General features: G+C 41.2%; 1 protein-coding gene across 1 annotated transcript in view; it reads right to left on the bottom strand.

Moving 5' to 3' along the window:
* srpx (sushi-repeat containing protein X-linked) overlaps window positions 1–16,774 on the bottom strand; it is a 122,879-nt gene that overhangs the window by 77,305 nt on the left and 28,800 nt on the right. The window contains exon 3 of the mRNA XM_086006625.1: window positions 1,588–1,659. Coding sequence (XP_085862751.1) covers window positions 1,588–1,659 — 72 coding nt within the window. The remainder of the gene's footprint in view (window positions 1–1,587; window positions 1,660–16,774) is intronic.

The raw sequence follows: 16,774 nt of genomic DNA on the forward strand, positions 1-16,774 counted from the left end.
AACAATCATACTGGCAAGTTGTGCACAAAATCATCAGTCTATATTACCATTCAGACAACTGGATGCCCAAAGACCAATTTAGTACAAATTATTAGTCACTATGTTTACATGCACAGATACCTTGCATATCAGTTTACTATTGTACCCCTCAAACTTCATGTTATTTGAAATATATATAACCCCCCCAGTGCATTATTTAATATGATCAGACATCTATGTCGCTAAATTGTGGAGGCCTGGTCTCAAATAAAAAAAATCTGAGAAAGGGATATTACAATCATTCTTCTACATTGGTTAATAACTTTTTAAAATATAATTTTAAGGATAGTCTCTGTGCACCCTTCTATATTGTATATTGTAGTATTAATGTTGCCCTATGTAGTATTAATGCTGCCCTATGTTTAAGTCAATTTTATAAATGGTCCTTTTAAAATAAATATTTTAATGCTTCCTTACCCTATGACTAGATGGTGTATAAAACCACTTCTGCAGCTAAGGATTAACTATCACTCCTGTGCTCATTGAACTACATTGGTTCCCGGTTAAGCAACGTCTCGATTCTCATCCTTTTCAAATTCTTCTATGGCCTCACCCCTCCCTATCTCTGTAATCTCCTCCAGCCCTACAACCTTCCAAGATAACTGTGCTCCTCCAATTCTGGCCTCTTGAGCAGCCCCGATTTTAATCGCTCAACTATCGGTGGCCGGGCCTTCTGTTGCCAAGGCCTTAAGTTCTGGAATTCCCTTCCTAAACCTCTCCGCCTCTCTAACTCCTTTAAGACGCTCCTTAAAACCTTCCTCTTCTGCCCTAGTCTCAAATTTTGTTTGATAACACTCCTGTGAAGCACCTTAGGACATTGTACTAGGTTAAAGACGGTATATAAATACAAGTTGTTGTTGTTGATACTACTCTGGGAAATTTAAGATTGTGACTTATGTGTTGTAAAATTGCTTTTGTTAGTAATATTCTAATCCAGTTTCATGACATGAAAGTATGTCATCTTACATTGGTCTCAACTGGCATGACATACAGTTATCTGCTCCATCAACCCAGAATCATCATAATCCTTCCAAACAGGAGAGGACAGGATAGTATTCCTAACTACTTGATTCTATTCTAATCACCAATTGAGCTGGTAAACAGGCCATGTTTCCTCCATGTTTTTTTATGTCTATCCTAATTCTTTTGTTGGGCAACAGGAGACTGATGGGACTACTGTAGATTAAAATATATCTAAGTTTCTCTTGTATGTAGGTTTAATACCTTAAGCAATGCGCCTGACAAATGCTGGTAAGTAGTTTGAGGTATCATACCACATAGAGGCACATGTTCATGGTTTCTAAAATGTCCTGTGATTCATAGTTAACCGACTGCAAGAAAGAAAATTGAATACTGTATTAGATGCCAATAATGTGGAATTAAATGGGTCTTTCATTATTAACTTGAGAAATTTGGTGAGCTTTTCAGCTCTCTCAGCATCCAAACTCAAGTCAGTCAGTGCACACTAGAACCAGTATGATTGCTGTGAACTGAAAAGGACTCAACTCCTTCCAACAGTTACTTATTAACATGTGATAAACCATTCACCTTGATATCTAGCGTAACGTGCTTCATTTGCATAAACATCTTCATCATCTTCTAGTGGTGTGTATCCAGATCCTACAACACAAAATAGAAACTAAAACTGGACAAACCAATCTTGTTAGCAATAGTATGCATAATTACAAGCATAAGTGAAAGAATGAACGTGCATTTATATAGTGCTTTTCATGTCCTCGGAATATCCCAAATCGTTTCATAGCCAATGAATTACTTCTGAAGTGTAGTTATTGTAGGCAAACATGATGCAGGACTGAACTAGGCATTCTCTCCCACCTCTGCTGCTTGCTCAGTTAAAGCAGCTGAATTTTAGTCAACATGTTGCTGTGTTTTAAAGGGTAACAATATAATGAACTGTAATCAAAGGACTGACTATTAAGTTTATTTATGTACTTCAAAGCTGTGATCAGTGATTTTATTAAAATGCAGTAAGTGACAAGTGTACTGTTTGAAATACCTGAATTATGTTTAAACTTCAGCAGTCCAAAAATAAATTCTGTTACAGCAGCACAATGAGTTTAAAACATAATGCATGGCTTCAAAATACACTCGAGCATTATTAGTGATGTTACATTGTTATAGTATCACATCGTTAAATGGAACTACTTTGGTATGGAACTACTTTGGTATGGTGTAGTTATATTGCTATGTGGCACACTGTGCACGGGCAGTGCACAGTCGGACATCTTGTATCACTCCGCACCATGCGGCAGCACAGAAACAAAGCAGCAACTAAAATGAGCTAAAAGTGTCTGTATTATTTATAGTAAAAGAACACAAGGAGACACAACATGGTGGCAGCGGTATAAGTGAGTACAAAATTGTGCTATACGAACTACGAATAAGACGAAAAGTGATTTTGAGGTGATTGAGAGTGAATCGTACGGGAAACTAAAATGACTGCACTGACTGTGCAAATGCAAACCCTCATGAACTGGGAAGCCGACGATATAGTAGAAGCATTCCGCAAGTTCAAACAGAAATGTGAGCTTACATTCAAAAGCTTCCTGAAGGGCACTACCAACGAGGAAAAGGTTAGTTACATTCTGTTGTGGACAGGAGAAAAAGGTCTAGATTTGTATAATAGCTGGAGTTTGACTGAAGAGGAAAAGGAAAACCCTGCGACAATTTTTGATAAATTCAGCAACCATCTAGAGCCTAAATCCAATCACCGTATACACAGATACAAATTCCAGAGTCTAAGACAGGAACCCAGTGAAACAGCTGACAATTTCCTGACAAGGCTGAGAAATGAAGCCAGCAAGTGTAAATTTAAGGAAATGCAGGAAAGGCTTGTGGACCAGCTAATATGGGGGTCAGCGCATGTAGAGGTACAAAAAGCCCTGATAGGAAAAGAAAAGCTCGGAATAACAGAGGCTATAGATACTGCGAGAGCTCATGAAGCCATGAAGCAGCAAATGAAAACGCTGATTTCTCAAACGGCTGACATGCAGACGGCTTCTGAGATGGACAAGAGTGGATGCAGTGAGAGAAAAGTACAACACACTTGTACAACACACTCATCTTTCCCCCGTTGCACATGACAACGGGGGAAACATGTGCAGAAATTGTGGAAGACCGCACGATTACACAGACAAGAGGAAATGTCCAGCATATGGAACAAGCTGCAATGCATGTGGCAAACTAAACCACTGGGAAAAGAGGTGTAGAACGAAGAAAGAAGGAACATACATCAAAAACAAAGGCGGACAGCAGAACCAGAGAAAGAAACACAATATCCATGCCATGGATGAGCAGGATGATGATGATGATCACGACAATGCACTAAACATCGATACCATAAAGATACAGCTTCACGAGATGTCCAGAATGGAAAATACTCCGAGGAGAGAATTGCACACCATCATCCAAATTTTAAAAAAGGTCAAAGGTCGGCCCACAACCATCAACTTAAAGTTGAAGCTGGACACGGGGGCTCAGAGCAACATTCTCCCATTGAGACTGTACCAGCAGATTTTTCCCGAAAACCTGAGAGAAGATGGCTACCCGAAAAATGGTTGTTTAAAGGCAAGTAATGTCACGCTGACAGCATACGGGGGAGTGAGATTAAACAACTCGGAATAACCTTTATCAAAGGGACACATAAAAGAAAGAACATCAACTGCATGTTCTATGTCACCGACACTGAGGGGCCAGCGATCCTGGGATTAAACAGCTGCGAGAAGTTGAAATTGATCTCAGTGCATCACGAGCTGACGGAAATGCCACTGAAGATAGACAGCAACACCCCACTGGAGAACCGCCCACAAATCAAGAGTAAAAAAGACTCGATAGACATGTATCCGGAATGTTTTGATGATACAGTGGGATGTTTCGGAGATTTCCAATACCACATCACCATCGATCCAGAGGTAAAGCCCGTTATCCATGCTCCACGAAAAGTACCCATCGAGCTGAAGACAAAGCTTGAAAGAGATGGAAAAAAGGGAGTGATCGTAAAGGTCACTGAACCCACAGACTGGGTAAACTCAATTGTGGTACGAGAAAAGCCAAACGGGCGTCTCAGAATATGTCTGGACCCCAAAGATCTAAACCAGGCGATAAAGAGGGACCACTATCCCACCCCAACGCTAGAGGAGATTACGCCATCACTGGCAGGAGCCAAGGTTTTCTCAAAACTAGATGCCAGAAATGGATATTGGAATGTGAAGTTGGATGAGGAATCAACAACACTCACAACATTCAACACAACATTTGGGCGTTACAAATTCCTGCGGCTACCATTCGGGCTAAAGGTCAGTCAAGATATCTTTCAACAGAAAATAGACGAGGCATACAGAGGCTGTGAAGGAGCTATAGGAATAGCTGATGATATTCAGATCTATGGAGCAGATAAAAGAGACCATGACATGCACCTACATGAGGCCATGGAGAGTACCAGGAAGGCTGGCATCAAGTTAAATGCAGATAAGTGCATAGTTAAAGTCAAGGAATGCCAATTCTTCGGTATGATTTATACACCAGAGGGAGTCAAGCCAAATCCAGAGAAGATTGCGGCGATTGCTGAAATGAAACAACCCAAAGACAAGAAAGAGCTGAGGAGTTACCTCGGCTTGGTCCAATACATGAGTTCTTTCATCCCACACATGTCGGAACATACAACAAATCTCAGAGAGCTATTGAAAGAAGACGCCGAATACCAGTGGACTGAATCACACGAAAGGACTTTCAAACAACTTAAAGAACTGTTGTGCAAAGAAACAAGTCTGTCGTATTAGGACAGAAGAAAACCAGTCACTCTGCAAGTAGACGCTTCTACCAGAGGACATGGGGCAGCTCTGGTGCAGGAAGGAAAGCCGATAGCTTTCGCATCAAAGGCCTTGATGTCAGCCGAGACGAGATACGCCAACATAGAAAGAGAACTATTAGCAGTAGTGTACGGATGCGAGAAATTCCATACATACCTATATGGCTGGCGATTTACAATAGAGAGTGACCATCGTCAACTAGAACAGATCTATAAGAAGAATCTGTGCAAAGCGCCTGCAAGACTGCAAAGACTACTTCTAAGGATCCAAAGCTATGACTTCACGCTTAAATATAAGCCAGGAAAGGAAATGGTGCTAGCAGATGCATTGTCTCGATTGTCACCATATGAGAAATACGAGGTGGAGGGCCTAACAGTAAAAATCCACCACCTAGTGAATGTTACCCCTACAAAGCTCAGTCAATTCAGAGATGAGACTAGCAAAGATGAGGAGTTGCAACTACTCACACAAGTAATACAGGGGTGGCCAGAGAGAATCCAGCAGGTACAGGCGACAGTTCGTCAATAACTGGACGATTAAAGACGATATTGCAGTAGAAGACGGTATTCTCCTTGCTGGATCGAGGATCATCGTGCCAAAGACGATGCAGACACAACTTCTCCATCTCATACATGAAGGCCACATGGGAATGGAGAAATGCAAGCTGAGAACCAGATCAGCTGTATACTGGATAGGCATGTACAAACATATCGAACAGATGGTCTCTGCATGTGGTATATGCCAGAAATGCACAACAGAAAGAGGAGATGATGCCTAGTGAAATACCGTCAAGACCATGGCACACTGTTGGGGCAGATCTCTTCATGTGCAATCAAGAATGGTATCTCATAGTGGCAGATTACTATTCCAAGTTTCCTTTTGTGAGAAGGATGAAAGACTTGAGAGCCACAACTACCACCAGGATTGCAAAAAGCTTGTTTGCTGAATAAGGAATCCCAGAAAAGGTAATCTGTGACAATGGAACCCAGTTCACATCGAGTGAATTCAGAGCTCTGGCAGAAAAGTATGGGTTCAAAATAGTAACCTCATCCCCACATTTCCCAAGGGGACACGGGTTCATCGAAAGACAGATCCAGACTGTCAAGAGAACTCTCATCAAAAGTAGTGAGATGGGGGAAGACCAAGACCTTGCCCTCCTATCACTCAGATCAACACCACTGAAAGCAGACATGAAATCACCTGCGGAATTGCTGAATGGGAGGAAGTTTAAGACTACACTACCAGCAAAAATACATCCTCCCCAGGACCAGGAGGACTTCAGACAAAAGCTGGCAGAAGCACAAATCGTAGGAAGCAAACATTACGATAAACATGCAAAGACGCTACCAGAATTGCTGAATGGACAATCAGTGCATGTGCAAGATCCGGTGTTGAAAACCTGGAATCCAGCCAAGGTCATTGGAAAAGCTGATACTCCAAGATCCTACTTCGTAGAGACTGAACCTGGTAACCAATACAGACGGAACAGACTCCACATCAGACCTTCACCTGAACTGGATAAGCAGCAGACAACACCAGCAACATTGACAACACCAGCTACCACAAGCAGTCCAACACCAGAAACAAGCACTACAAATCAAACAACCACGAGCATGCACACTCCAACTCCAAAGGCGACAGCAACAACAACGACGAGAGTAGAACACACCAAAACACCGCAGAGAGGAATGGTCACCATCAAATCCACAAGATGGAGGGACAACATCCAACTACCTGAGCGATATCGCGAATAAAAAAAAACTCACGATTCTTTGTAGTTGATAATAATAGTTTAGATATAATATTTGTTAATTTAAATTGTTAAATTTCATGTTTTAGTTTTTTGAGAAAGAGGGATGTTACATTGTTATAGTATCACATCGTTAAATGGAACTACTTTGGTATGGTGTAGTTATATTGCTATGTGGCACACTGTGCACGGGCAGTGCACAGTGCAGCGTCGGACATCTTGTATCACTCCGCACCATGCGGCAGCACAGAAACAAAGCAGAAATACAGCTAGTAAAAGCAGTAACTAAAATGAGCTAAAAGTGTCTGTATTATTTATAGTAAAAGAACACAAGGAGACACAACAGTGCCAAAATATATGCTGTGGTCAGCTGTTTGTTAGCACCATCAGTATTAATGCTGTGCATTGTCTGAACTGTGGAGAGTGTTAGCATTGCTTGTTACCCGAGATTAGGAGAGTATTACTGAACTGTGAGGATTGCTACCACTGTGTGTGTTATCGAAGATCTAAGAGCGTCAGTGTGTTGTCTGAGATTTGGGAGAAACCTAGGGAGTGTTAATACTGCATGTTGTTTGAGATCTGTGGCGTATTAGGGCTATGTGTTATCTGAGATCTGGGCAGCATTAGTGCTAATTGTTGTCTGCAGCTATGTGCTTTCTGCATTACTATACGTCGGCAACTATTTCAACGCTGTCAAGCATTGCTGGAAGACAGCTCTGCTGCCTTCAGTTTGACTGCCACTTACTGGATCAAATTACAGATTCCAGGCAGAAAGCTGGGTAAGTGGTATCAAAATACCTCCCCAAACTCTCTATGCTGTCAGTAGTTCTGGACACGGATGTTGTCTCTATATTCAACCATAAAATTTACCTCAATAAAGCTTCTGAAATTTGTTCCCTTGTATTTCAAAATGATTTAAAGAAAAGCTACTGAATAGTAAGTACTAAAATGTTAAAAACAAAATCTCATCAGTAAAGGTGACTGAACAGTACTGATGCGTCCTGGGAAATTCAGTACACTGCACGTGCTCAGACTACATGCAGCTCAGTCACAGCTCTGGGCTAAAATATCAAGTCTAAGCCAGGCTTTTGGGAGCATCTGAGGCCTTAAGTAAAAACTTTAATGGAAGGATTAAAAGATAAAAAAGACAATTCAATGAGAAATGTAATCAAGTTATTATAAAATATGCATCTTTTTATTTTGCTAAAGCCGTAATTTTGGTCACTAGAAATTTCAGTTACTGAGAAAAAAATAGCGGTTGAAAAAAACTTCAGAAAGCATTTTGAGCAATCTGTGGGAAATGAGTGACCAGACTATGCAATCTCAGGGAAATATACTCTCACTATAAAATAGTGGCTAATATGTATCGTACAAAGTTAAACATTGAAAATACCTAGCACAGTAACACCCACAGGAATAAGTACTGCAGGTACATATAATGAATTTTCAATGAAACGCACATCCTATGTTATGAATTTAATATATAATAAACCTTGAAATTATACACTTCTCATAACTTAAACAGAACAAAATGCAACCAGTAAGTGGAGAGGTACAGCAATATTTCAAGCTTTTATGAATGGAAATACCTTTGTGGTGATGCTGAAGTTTTACTTTGTAAATAGCAGATCTTTAGGAATTTATAACTGTTAAATTTGAAAAATACATTTCCTGGCAGCAAGTGGCAACATGATGGCCCAGATTTTGCTCTCAGTGGTGAAGGAACGGCACTTGCTGTTCACCTTGCTGACAACTGCCCACAGACTTTGAGCGCTTGTCAGCGGAGATTTCCAATAATCCGGTGTCTTTTCCAGTGCGTCATCCTCTACAAGGGATCTGTGAAAAGGGCAAGCAACAGCGAAGCTCTTCAACCAATCAGATTGAAGTATCCTTACTGAGACATGCAGGGTCCAAAGCAGGAAGTATAAAGCATGAATTATAAATTAGATTTAAATGATGTAGAGAAAGTAAAATAAAGATTGAGAAATACAGATGAGATTAAGGGGAGCTAAAAGAGGCAATTGGAAAAGGTAAAAAAAAAGGATTTTTTAGATCTGCGGCATCAATTTTCTTGAGGGAATGAGACTCCACACTTGTAAAATTAATGTTTTTTTTTAGGGCCAGTGGTTGTTCAGCAGTAATTATCACGCCGTTAAAAACTCACTTACTCCTAAATGCACCAGCCCTTTTTCAGCTGTCTTTAGTGCAGAATTAGTGGGTAAGTACCCCAAGTTCATGCCATTAGAGTGATTTCAGTGTCGAGTCTATCGGAGAGGACTGCAACAGCGCACCCTGTGGAGCAGCAGGGTATCTCAGAGCAACTTCTGGATTTCTGCGTTTAACTGCACGCGTGCGAACATCAGAAGTTGCAGTCAGATTTACCCTGCAATAACGTCGAGCGCCGATAGCCTCGTCATTGTTAGTACAGCAAAATCTGTGCCAATATAAATTTGCCATTTGCCATATTAGGTTTACCTGAATAAATTCATTATAGTTATCACACTTCAACTTGACATAGTAAGTAAACCATGCATTGAAATTTCTATAAACATTCAAGATCAACAAATCCACTGCAACCCAATATGTAACATTTTATCATTTCTCATTAATAAATCTATATACATCCAATTTTTGGAGCTTTAGGAAACATCTATGTGTGAGGCATTCAGGAGAATGCTAATAATATAGTTCTAGGATAGATTTATTCATAATATACAGTTTGAAAGTGCACTGGAAGATCTGTCGACAAATATCTTTTAAAATCAGAGTCCAACAGCCAACCAGCTCAAATGATATAAAAATAACAAGTGACTGAAGCCAAATTACTTATGATCTCTTCTGATCCAACAAAGCAATCACATCTGTCTAACTGCTGCCAGTCACTCTATCCAAGAAAACCATTTTCATGTTGCTCCTGAGTAAGATAGCCAAAAACACCCCTTTATGCTTTCACATTCAACTTTAGTTTTACTGTAAGATTAGGTATTAAGTGCCCATGTGTCAAAAATCTGACAACTTCTAGGCATCGATACAACTGAAGAACAATGTGCACTGTACTTCCTTGATCAAGGAGGGTTTAGGTTAAAATGACTTCAAGATTTGGGTCTGAATACAGGCCAGTTAGAGATGAACAATCCAGTTGTATTTCATACATCCAATTTGTTTAGACCAAAATTGACACAGGATCTGTTAACCAGAAGCCAGGACCAATTATTGAAGTCACTTCTAATATTAGAACTAAGTGGGAAAATATAATTATTCTTAGCCCAAGAATAGGAAATCTTTAATTCAACTATTGTCTGTACTACTATATGCAATAATATCTGCTGTATTATAGTTACCTCTACTAAAATGCCACTTCTGGTTAAAAGTGCAACCATTGCTTTTGCTTACTATCTGTACTGAAGTGGGGTTGTTGGCAACAAAGTGTAAGCGCATCTAAAGATATTTGCATAAGTTTACATGTTAATGCTGAACCTGACTCTGAAGTGAGGTAGAGATGACCACCTCCAGGGAATTGAAAACCCTGGAATGATTTGAGAAACAACTGAATGCTTCAGGATTTTTATGGAACGATTAGTAAGATGGGATGAATAGTCTGCCTCATCTATAATTATTCTGTGATCAACCTCTTAGGTAATACACCATCCGAACAATGAATACTCAACTTAGCCTCAGAACTGAGATTTGAAACAAGGGCTAGATGATGGAGCAAACTGCTAACATTGATTGATCTTTACTTGTTTCTATGTCATCCAATATAATAAAAATATGATACATAGGCTGTGCAGTTGCTATCCATTATGCTTCCACTATTAAACTCAAATGTTTGTATGCCACAGAAGCCAGATGTCTAATCTATGACTGCCTGTACCAATCGTACTTTTAAAAAAAAGAAATCTAGCACAGGAAACTTTGGTTTATCCGGAGGTTGTATGTCCGGAAACCTCGATCTACCGGCAGAAATCAGGAGCCGTTTTGTTAGTTTTTTTTTCTTCTCGTGGCTTTGTTTTCAACAGTCGGGCTCTGGAAAGTCTCTCTGAAGCTGTTGCTAAGCTACAGAGACGCTTCCAAGGTACGGGCCGACTGTTTACAAGCTGTTGCTAAGCAACAGTGTTTGTTGTCAGATACGGAGATGAAAACCTCCGTATGCTTCAACATTAACTTTGTATGTCTGGCAGTTTTGATAGATCGGCAACAGCTCAGTCCCGTCGGTGCTGGATATAACAAAGTTTCCTGTACCTTTATCCAGCATACTTTGGGAAAATAGCTAAGCTAGGAAAGAAAAGGCTCCTGGGTGTTTACAACTAAAAATCTGCTAGTACAGCAGTTTGAAGCCACCAACCCAGCAGCTTACACAAGATAGGGATGCCTGTTGTGTTATTCGTTCAAGGTCTGCTCTCTGTACATCTTGTGATTGCCGGCCTTGTGGTTGTAAGGATCCATTGTATTGTTGGGTGAGATCATCATACCTCCCAGCCCAGTAAAATGGTACTGAAGTAAGATTGAAGGAGGGGGTGGGAAATTGTGTCAAACATACATTCAAACCCAATACAAGGAAAGCCAAGCACCACAGTCAGGCAGAGGTCTCAGGGCATTTCGTGATGCCAGTGCGATTGATAGGAGGAAGACTGATCACCTTTGCATCCTAGGCACAGATATTAAGGTGGTATTGTTGTATGTTAAGCATTGCTTGTAATTGGTAGTGAATTTATGTTTTAATGTATTGCTTATAATTACTAAAGTAACATTTACATTTAAGTAGGTTAATAAAACTATCTCTATCGAGTCCAGTGGCCGAACACTTCTTGTAAATGATACCAAGTGGGCAAGTAAGGTTAAACTACGTAGTACACTAAACCACTCCCACAATTTCCTATCCATTATACTTCATCTTTTTGTTTGAAAAAATGAGCCAGGATGTCTGTAATCGATGACTGCCAGTACCAATCATACCTTTTTTTTAAAAAGCCATGTGCCTACTAGCCTGAGGAGCACTTGAACTCCTACCTCACCTAGTGTTTACTTAACAGTAATTAGTCTTTGCAACCATATAGAGATACATGTTTTAATTAGCAGCAGAATAATATTGGGAATAACATGATATAATGCTCCTATCCTTATAAAACAGTGTACCATCTGACTTAACATGAGCAATACCATGGAGATCCACTTTGCTCTTAAAAGTTTGTCGTAGATGGTTTAAAACTAATAAATCTGACCCTTTTGCAACTTGCAAAGGTCCAGACTTCTAGGAATTAAATAATTGTCATCCAAGCGTTCCATGAGTAATTTACTATTGATTGGAGTGTGACAATTGGAAAGAAAGACTTGCATTTATATAGTGTCTTTTATGACTTCAGAATGTCCCAAAAGCCAATGAAGTACCTTTGAAGTGTAGTCACTGTTACAATGTAGGAAATACGGCAGCCAATTTTGCGTACAGCAAAGTCCCACAAACAGCAACGAGATAATGACCAGATAATCTGTTTTTTTGTATAAGTGATGTTTGTTGAGGGATAAATATTGGCCAGGATACTGGGAAGAACTCCCCTGCTCTTCTTCGAAATAGTGCCAGATGAGGACTCAGTTTAACATCTCATCCGAAAGATGACACCTCCAACAGTGCAGCCTTCCTCATTACTGCACTGGAGTATGTACTGAAGATTCAGAATTTTTAAAAAAATATTTAAAATATATCAGCAGAAATAAATCATATAATTCACTGTAGCTGTCATTGTGGTTTTTTTTTTAAAAAGCGTACCGACAGTGAAACATTTAGGGACTAAACACACATATCATGAAATCATACCACTTCTGCAATTGTTTAATGTATCTGACTACTTTATGGATTATGTCAATGTTTGATACCTATTCAGTTGCCAAATTTGGTTTGTATAGTCTTAGTTCTAAGTGTACTAGATAAACCAGAGGTGTAAACATGTGCATAGATCAGGACAAAACACAGTAGGAACAGTTCCAGGATTTGGAGACAGGGAAGAGAGAGCTATAACTCATGTCAATAAATCTAGGGGATGAGGGACATGTTCCCCTCATCTACGCAGTGATTGTGCCTACAGTAGAGGCATATTAGGTCCTTAAATACAAATATAAACAATTGGTGATAAGGTGTTGAGTAATAAAAAAGTTAGCATTCATTTTACAGCATCACTCCCCAAAGAGACATTTCACCCATTAAGCTTAGTATTCCAAAGCCAAGACCAGCCACTACAAGCTGTTGTTCAAATGACTTTTTCCCAAACTTAATGTATTGATTTCAGCTTAAAAATATTTACACGGGCAGCTGTTTTTCCTTCTGTGGCCAAAACAGTGTGAAGATTTGTTTAGTATTAAATTATTTCAGACATCACTGTTAAAATGAGTTATAACCCTGTTCTCATGGCAAATGAAATGATCTTCAGGGATTAGTGTGTGCAATCCACACAAACTTCTATCTGATACTGAATGTCAGAATTCACATCGGCATCAACGGATTCTGTTGTTGGGGGTCACACAGTGCCTGGCATCTGGGGCATCAATCCAAAAATACATTTCAGCCGCAATCTAATCGTGTGGAAACAAGGATGTCCAGAAAATATTCCTCTGGCAGCGTATCTAGTCCTGGAACCTACCACACTCTGAAACTTGGATCTTACAGAGGTAATCACAGAAATCACAGAAACCACACAGTGCAGATAGAGGCCATTTCGGCCCATCGAGCCTGCACCGACACATATCCCACCCGATCCCCGTAACCCCTACACCAACACATATCCCACCCTATCCCCGTAACCCCACGTATTTAATCCCAACACTAAGGGTCAATTTATCATAGCCAATCAACCTAACCCGCACATCTTTGGACTGTGGGAGGAAACCGGAGCACCCGGAGTAAACCCACGCAAACACGGGGAGAATGTGCAAACTCCACACAGACAGTCACCCGAGGCTGGATTCGAACCCGGGTCCCTGGCGCTGTGAGGCAACAGTGCTAACCACTATGCCACGGGATTCTTCCATATTAATCAGGATTCCAGAATGTCTAAAAGTGGAGACATACAGTTGGACAGCTCTCTTGGCTCCTTTCAGAGAATAAATTATAACAACCCACTCATTTGGAAAGGTACACAAGAGTTCCCTCAGATGGAGGCACTGCAGCTATCACACAGAGACTCTATGGAAAGACTTCAGGATCCAAGGCCTGACCAAAAATATGCAACAACTTGTATTTATATAGCACCTTTAATGTAGTAAAACATCCCAAGGTGCTTCACAGGACCGATTATCAAACAAAATGTGATACCAAGCCTCAAAAGGAGATATTAAAGAAAGAAACAACAGGTGACCAAAAGCTTGGTCAAAGAGGTAGGCTTTAAGGAGTGTCTTAAAGGAGGAGAGACAGAGAGGCTTAGGGAGGGCATTCCAGAGCTTAGGACCGAAGCAGCTGAAGGCATGGCCACCAATGGTGGAGCGAAGAAAATCAGGGATGCGCAAGAGGCCAGAATTGGGGCAGTGCAGAGATCTCAGAGGGTTGTGGGGCTGGAGGAGGTTACAGTGATAGGGAGGGGCAATGCCATGGAAAGATTTGCAAATAAGAATGAGAATTTTAAAATTGAGGAGTTGCCGGACCGGCAGCCAATGTAGGTCAGTGAGCACAAGGATGATGGGTGAACAGAACTTGGTGCAAGATAGGATATGGGTAGCAGAGTTTTGGATAAGCTCAAGTTTATGGAGGGTGTAAAGTGGGAGGCTGGCCAGGAGTGCATTAGAACAGTTGAGTCCAGAGGTAACAAAGGCATGGATGAGGGGTTCAGCAGCAGATGAGCTAAGGCAGGGGCAGAAACAGGCAATGTTACGGAGTTGGAAATAGGTGATCTTGGTAATGGAGAGGATATGGGGTCTGGTTTCTGTAGCCACCATCTATTTTTGTGGGTCTCTATGATGGTTATGTGGAAGTGTGTATCTTTTAGATTCATGCCTCGTAGCTCCTTGGGAGTACTGTCAGAATAACTGTAGGTAGCATAAATTTGCTGAAATTCCCCTTTTTTGCGAACTTTATTCACGTTTCTGAGGTCAATGAGAGGCCAGAGGTCTACTAACGTTTGGAGGAAGAGAAAATAGGAGATACCTGTTCTGTTCCTGGCTTTATGGCAGTTCTTCTAGAGCTTTGATGAAAAGGTCTACTGTGTATATATTAATGTGTTACATTTTGGAAAGGAACATCTAGGAAAAACCTTCATGTTCTGTTGGCATACTTGATCTCTACAGAACTGTCTGCATAAGTGGACTAGTTCTATAAATTGTATACCCAGGAACAATAAGCTTGGTTTAGATGGCAGCGCTCTTCTTTCTGGGTCAAGGTGTTCAATGCTGAAATCACACACCAGGACTTGAGCACATAATCTTGGCCGACACTTCAATGCAGTACAGGTAGACTACCCTTTATCCGGACTTCCGAAAACCGAAACCCTCTAAAAACCGAAGGTTTTTTCGTTCAGCGTAAGTCGTGCGTACGAACGAAAAAACCTTCGGTTTTTAGAGGGTTCCGGTTTCGGAAGTTCGGATAAAGGGTAAGTCGTGCGCACGACCCCCCCGCGGACCCCGCGGACCCCGACAACCGCCGACCCCCCCGCGGGCCCCGACAACCGCCGACCCCGCCAGCCCCGACAACCGCCGACCCCCCAGCCCCGACAACCGCCGACCCCCCCGCGGACCCCGCCGGCCCCGACCCCGGCTGACTTACGCTGAGCGTCAGCGTAAGTCGTGCGCACGACCCCCCGCCGACCCCCGCCGACCTCCCCGCGGACCCCCGCCGACCCACCTTCCGAAATCCGAAATTCTCCTTTATCCGAAACTCGGCTGGTCCCGAGGTTTTCGGATAAAGGATAGTCTACCTGTATTGAGGGAGCATTGGAGGTGCTGTCTTTCAGATAAAATGCAACACTAAATGAAACTGTAAAGGAAAAATGGGTTGGTAAGCAGCAAGGATGAGAATAAATGGGCTGAAGAGTCTTCTTTATTTAAACATATCTCGTGACCATATCTTCAGCTAGTTTCAGTGTCTGACTCTGGCACCTATAAGGTCTTCACTTTATTATAAGGTTAACATAATTGTGTTTGCATAACAACAATGTGCAGAGTTAATGAGACAAATTGCCTGCTTCTGTGCTGTTATATTCTATGACATGTTCTTAATATTACCAGCATATTCAACTACATAACCTAATGGCTCAGCAGGTGGCCGAGACATATAGAACAGGAAGATCCCAGAATTTACCCCCAATCTATGGTGAGAGAGGTTACCTCAGCTAAAGTGGCAGGGGCTTTACAATTGGACTCAGGACCTCAGCATTCCAGGAAGTGAAAACAAGATAGTTCTCGCTCTTGATCACTAACAAGTGACCCCTGCTTTAAATGTGTATGTCTGGACATGGGGTAAGGGTAGCATCAGGCTTGACTGTGATGCCAGAAGGGCAACTCACTCACCATCAAGGCCCATGCATCAATAATGGCCACTTCAATGCAGTAGAGGGCAAATGACACTGTGGAACTGGCCCGCAGACAGGAGTCAATGTCTTCAGGAGAGTAAGGGAAAAAATTAGCAAGAACAAAATAGATTTACATACATATGACATATCATTCTACAACTCAGCAGTGAAATACATGGGCTATTATCACACCTTTGGATATCCACTCTTGAGCCAAGTATTAGGTGGGGATTGACGCACTCCGAGTTTCCCTACCTCACTAATCGGAGAAAGAGAGATTTTACATTTCTCTGGAGTAGCTAATGGCTCCATTACATGAACTCTGACAACTTCAATTAACAATGGAGCACTCAAGTAGGGATAAGAATAAATCCAGGTCAACACTATAAAATAATTTAAAGGATTGCAGCCATTCCAGATAGTGGTTAAAGTTGTTGTGGCAATGATGTGAGGATAAGGATTAAGTCTAGCTGAGGGACTAGGTTAGTACATTGGAAACTGACCTAAAATCAATTGAAGGTGTTTACTTATTCTAATTAAAAATCTATGGCTGATCTTCACTGGTCTGTTTCTACCAGGCTACGTCCTTATTGGAAAAGATCTAATTGTCTAACTTATCCAGCAGGCCCATCTTCAGTCAAGCTGTCTTCGAACGGAGCAGGATCAAC

Source organism: Somniosus microcephalus, chromosome 14, assembly GCF_052327205.1.
Source record: "Somniosus microcephalus isolate GS21.2 chromosome 14, FLI_Smic_1.0, whole genome shotgun sequence".
Classification (NCBI taxonomy): Eukaryota; Metazoa; Chordata; class Chondrichthyes; order Squaliformes; family Somniosidae; genus Somniosus; species Somniosus microcephalus.